Source organism: Rhea americana, unplaced genomic scaffold, assembly GCF_003343005.1.
Source record: "Rhea americana isolate MKP2758 unplaced genomic scaffold, rheAme1 scaffold_19, whole genome shotgun sequence".
NCBI lineage: Eukaryota > Metazoa > Chordata > Aves > Rheiformes > Rheidae > Rhea > Rhea americana.
This window is the reverse complement of record NW_028186038.1, coordinates 2758564-2764014: the sequence shown is the minus strand read 5'-3', so window position 1 is coordinate 2764014 and position 5451 is coordinate 2758564. Positions and strand designations below refer to the sequence as shown.

Below are 5451 nucleotides of genomic sequence, written 5' to 3'. Positions count from 1 at the left end.
GCTGCGCGTGCAGCCCCCGGGAGCGCACGCGGGGCTGCGCACGCTGCTCCCGTGCTCTGGCCGCCCGCGGGCGTTTTGCCATTGCTTTTAAGGGATCGGCTGCACAAATCGAGACGTTTGTTTACACTTAAAGCTGGGGCGGGGGGGCTGTTTTTGCGCTGGTCCTTTCCGGGCCTGCTCGCGTGCAGAACAAAGGTCGTCGCCYGGCACCCTCTGCAACGCCGGGGCGGTGTTACTGGCAGAGTAATTTAGGAGATGAACAAAAAAATAGTTCTCTGAATATTTGCAAATACAGAAGTTTTGCTGCAGGTTCTCTGTTCCTTGTTCCAGACCTAGCTAAGGAAAACCCTTATATATGAACAGAACTGACTTGGGTGAAATCTGGCCGGAGGGCTGGATTAACCCTAGTCAGGATTAGTTTCTTGTACGTATTACATACAAGTAAACCGCATGTAAAAGTGAACTACACAAACATGGATTCTGCTGTATTACAACCTTTTCCTTGGAAATTTTTATTGCTTTAGTAAAACAACGATGATGCAGATAATAGAAAAATGAGTGTGYCGTGTTCCTGGTACGATGGCAAGGTCAGCGGATGCAATAAACCTTCACACGCTGATCATAAATCAGCTTGATAATTACAGAACTGTCTGCGTTGGCTGTTARCCTGCATATAGGGATGAACAGCTGGCTGCACATACATGCTCAGAACCACATTTAACTCCATACCGGATCCCTTGTACATACAAATCCAAATACACCCACACACAAAACTCCACTCAGCATTTTTTTTTTTTTAAAAAAACATTTAAATTCTTTGAAGGCGGGAGGCAAGAGAAGCCCAGGAACATCCTCTCACTGAGCAGGTGTGTAAATACACCGCTGGCAAATGGAGATCCAGCAAGGCTCCGGGGCTGCTTTGCCTGCAGGGCCCGTGCCGGGGACCCGCGGCACGGGCAGCGCCAGGGCCTCGCCTGGCCGCCGYGGGCAGGCAGGACGCACCGGCCGCGAGGCGCCGCCGCGCAACCCACCCGGGCTGCAGACTCCGGCGGTGGGTGCGACAGAGCTCCCGTGGGAAACACCACCGCGAGCGTCCCCAGCTAACATTGACCCCCTCCAAGGGGGCTTTGCGGGTGCGATTTTAGGTACGTACACATTTCTGCTAGATTTCCCTGCTGAACACAGAGCTGTTGCAATTACCAGGGAAATTCTGTGTCTTTCCACAATACAGTTTATTAAAACGCCAGCGGAAGCTCACCGGCCCCGCTGGCGGCCTCTTGGCTCCTGCCCGTGTCCRACCGGTCAGGCTGTGCTCATCGAGCAGACGAAGCAAGCCCGGAGCTCTCRGACATATTTCACTGATCTTTTTCTGGGCTTCTGCAACACTCAGGTTACCCTGCCCTCCACCCAAATTGAAAAGTTCTCAAACTTCTCCACAGTTATTAATTGTGCTGGAAACAGGCCAGTCCTACAAACGCGGTCAGGAGCTGCCACCTTTCCGAAGCACCAAGAGGAGCTCGCGCATCCCGGCCCCAGCTGGCAGCCCCCGGCGGCTGCGCACTYGCGGGGACATCGCTTTGTGCCCCTTCCTCTGAGAGTTTCTTTTTCTGTTGCTTTCTTTTCTTTTCTTTTCCTTTTTGTGGCCACAAGAGCTGCAGTCTGTGTATTACAGTATTTAGTACATATAATTCTGAAGATAACTTGTAAGCCCTGTGAGATGTCACCAGGTAGCACCGCTGCGGCTCTCCCCTCTATTGTCCACAGAGCTCTTCAGAAATCCCCAAACAAAACACAACGTGTATCACAGCTAAACTGGCAGCTTACTGGTGGCCTATCAACAYGAGGAAATGATGCAGCTGTAAACCGCCTCCAGAGCCACCAGCTGGCATGTAGCCAACCTTGCTTCTTGGTCCTTCCAAGCAGAAGATTCAATTAAAGCTACTATTTAATTAAAGTTATTGAAATGTGTGTTGCGTATCAGTATAAAAAAATAGTTGCACAAGCCATTTACATCTGACAATAAGTAATACTAGATTCATTTACTTATCTCACTTCCAAGACATCTCCGATGACCAGGATATTTTGGAAGTAAAATTGTCAGGATCTCTGCCAACTGCTTGGCCTCAAACTGTCAGTCATTTATATGCTGTTCTCACAGCCAGCATCTGCTGTGGTCAGGGAGGTCCTCTGTCTTCTCTGGCCTTCCATGCCCCGCTCTTTCAGCTCTTGGATATGAGCCCCTCCTGGAGGGGGTCAAGGTCCATCAGTTTTGCACTCCTGTCTCTTTCCTGGGCCCTGAGCATCTCAGATACAGACTGGTTCAAGGAAGCTTTGAACAGTACTCACCCATAATCAAAAGTTAGCTTCACAGAGGCAAAGCTTGCAGTGGAAAACATAGTTTTTAGATACTTCCAGGATGATACCCAAGGAGCAGGGGCCCGGGAGAAGACCTGCATGTCTAAACATCCATTTAGAAAGCTCCATGAAAGCAATAGCCACTCTATGGTAGATGCTCTGGTATCCATGCCAAGCCTCATTGCTCCACCTGGATCAGAATATAGCCTTGTCCTGTCTTTCACCTGTAGTAGATATTTCAAGGTCATACGTATCTTTGACAGCATCAGACAGTATTCAAGAATCACGAGTCAAGCTTCCCCCAAATCACTGTCATCAAAGAAAATTGGTGTTTGGTGTTTGTTTTGGGTTTTTTCCTGTTATTTCACACTTAAGGTCTAAAACATCTCCCTTCGAAGACACGGGTGAGACACCTATTTATTTTTAAATAGAAGCTGTGGTTTTCGCGTGTGAACCCAACCCTGTCATTTGCAGCTTCGTAAAACACGGAGTGCCACGAGACTTGGCACAGAACTGAGGGGCTCCGGGAGCCGGGTGCCGCGCGGCGCTGCAGAGCCGCGCGCGGGTGTTCCCTGCGGGCGGCACTTCCCGAAGGCTGGCAGCGGCCGGCGCAGYGCGCGGCTCGCTGGGCGCCCGGCTGAAGCAGTCGGCGCTGCCGAGATTCGGGCCCGTGATGCTTCCAGCGTGGCAAGCTGTCTTTAATTTGTTGAAAAGGGTGAATTTTCACTTAGAAGAAAGTAAAGACCAGATACTTTCCTGTAGCAAATAGTACGTCAGCTGGCTTAAAATCCACTCCCTGCCTAGTATTTAACACAAGGGCTTAAATACCATCCTTTGGGTTTCTGCAAGCTTAACAACAGGCCAGGGCAACAGCCTCGGCCGTGCTGCCTGCTGTGGCAAAACTGTTTCAAAACATGGGGGGAAGGAATTAGGATAAGCAGTTACTGTGGTAAACATCACCTTGCTGGGTTTTTGATCTGAAAAATTATCCTTCATACTGCAATGTGCAGCAATTAACTCCTAAGCATCCATGCGGGGGCGCGCGTGTGTCTTCTGCTTGTTTGCATAGTTCACAGCATTTAACTTGTTCATTAAGTGCAAGCCACCAGTTCTATAAAAAACACAAGGAAACGTAAGTTCCCWATAGCAGAAATGGATTCAAATCCATCTGAACTCACAGGCTAGCAAGCATTTAACGGTTAACTTAATAAATACAAAATTTAAATGTCTATTTGAGATTCTCAGCTGCTTTCATCTTCTTCCTCTGCAGCACTCATTTTCCTTCTGAAAATAAGTAATGTTTACATGAGCAATAAAACCCCCTCCGGGGGTACAGCCACCGTAAGCCACGCGCAGCCTCCGAGGCAGCAGAGCCACAAATCTCGCACGCGCTGTGGGTGCTGTTTCCTTAGCTTGTTACAACTTTGCTGCCTCTTGTGTTAGATGCCTAAATAAATGACGGCAATGAAACGCTCCAGCACAGACACCGTAAATTTACCGAGCTTCTCTGTTGTTTCCCACGGCCATCAACGTCCGTGGCCGCAGAGGCTTTACTTTTCCCCACCAAGCAGCGCCCGGGCCGTGCGTCAGCACAGACGCTCGCCAAGGGAATTTCTGTCACCTGCTGACTTGCAATCCTATCGCAGCCTGTAAAGTCATACCATAAACTTAAAACTTTGGGGAGACAGGCCATAAAATCCAGTTAACGCAGTCATACCGACGCAGAACAGGGAGGGAGCTCAGAAGACCTGCAGAGGCACCACCAGGCCTACCGGGGCCACCCTTCGCCCGCACACCTTCCCTGCGAGCCCCAGCCTCCGGGGGCCTCTGCCTCCTCGCCCTACCTCAGCTCAAGGCCTTGCCTGCTTGCAGATCACAGCGCGTTTTTCTGTCCCWCCCACGGCAGATGCACAGAACAAACGACCTCCACCCTCCTCGCAAGGGTTTGTACGTGCTGGAAATACCACATCCCGTCTTGGTCTTCTTCCGTTCCCTACACGACGCACACGCAGAGTTCGTCTAACCTCTCCCCGTAMGCCCTGCTTCCTAAACCTTTTATCGTTCTGGTTGCTAATTTTTGTATTACTTTTTGTTAACCTTCCATCAAGATGGTGGAGAAAATGAGGCATAATATTAGATGCAGACTAGAACAGTCACCTCCTCGAAACYCTTTCTAATCCTAGGTTGAGATGTGCCTTCTTTGCAAATTAATTGTTTCAACATTTGTCCTAGACTCTGAGTATCAAAGCAGCATGCCCCTTCAGAAAGCCTCTACTTCTTGAGGTGCGCTCTTCTCCCCTTATTAAAGCTAGATTTGCCTTTTCTGACATCTCCCTTGTCCTTCATTGTTTCCCAAAGCTAAACTGATGATGGTTGAAGTATTGCTTAGCAAACACCTTAGTAATTTAGGATGGATTTCATCAAGKAATCAAATTTATCTAATACCTGTGATCTTCTTGCCTTATTCTAGGCTGCAGTCCCAGTCCCTTTCAAAAATTTATTGCATTAACCAGTGAATTTTTCAGTGATGCCTGAACCAAAGTAGACCATGAGTGGTTCAGCCATCTCTGTGTTCATTTTTCTCCCCAGGAAATAACTTACCTGTAACTTCACAGTCTCTCTTCTGATGTATTTTTCTCACTTTCTGCCTTTATTCCCCTTGCTCACTGTAACTCACGTTACCTCTWACCTTTCTGATTGGGTGCAACTACCTTCATCATGACTCCGCAGTCATTTGCCAGATTTCTGTTTTTCTGCAGCTCCTGYTTTCTGATTTCCAAGTCCTTAAAGAGTTCACAAAGCGGCCGTATCGGATTTTTGCTGTCCTCYGCATTGGGATTGCCTGGCATGTCTTTAGACAGTCTCTGTCAGTCTCCTGCCAGCTCTCTGTCAATCACCTCRTTACCGCACATATCCTTTATACTTGTTGTTTGAATATGGTGCAATTTGCTTTTTCAAAGTCCATTTTCCTTGTTCTGCTGTTCTTCCCCTTGCCTTCGCTTAAAAYGTGATCTCTTAGTTTCACATTCATCCAAATCAAATCTCACTTTTGATTTTTAATGATTTTTTCCCCCGTTAGACTCAGAAGTATCTGAC

General features: G+C 48.4%; 1 protein-coding gene across 1 annotated transcript in view; it reads right to left on the bottom strand.

Moving 5' to 3' along the window:
• Window positions 1-5204, bottom strand: part of CARD19 (caspase recruitment domain family member 19) — a 27148-nt gene extending 21944 nt beyond the window's left edge. Inside the window, exon 1 of the mRNA XM_085302551.1 lies at window positions 5038-5204. Coding sequence (XP_085158677.1) covers window positions 5038-5204 — 167 coding nt within the window. The remainder of the gene's footprint in view (window positions 1-5037) is intronic.
• Between the last annotated feature and the right edge of the window lie 247 nt (window positions 5205-5451).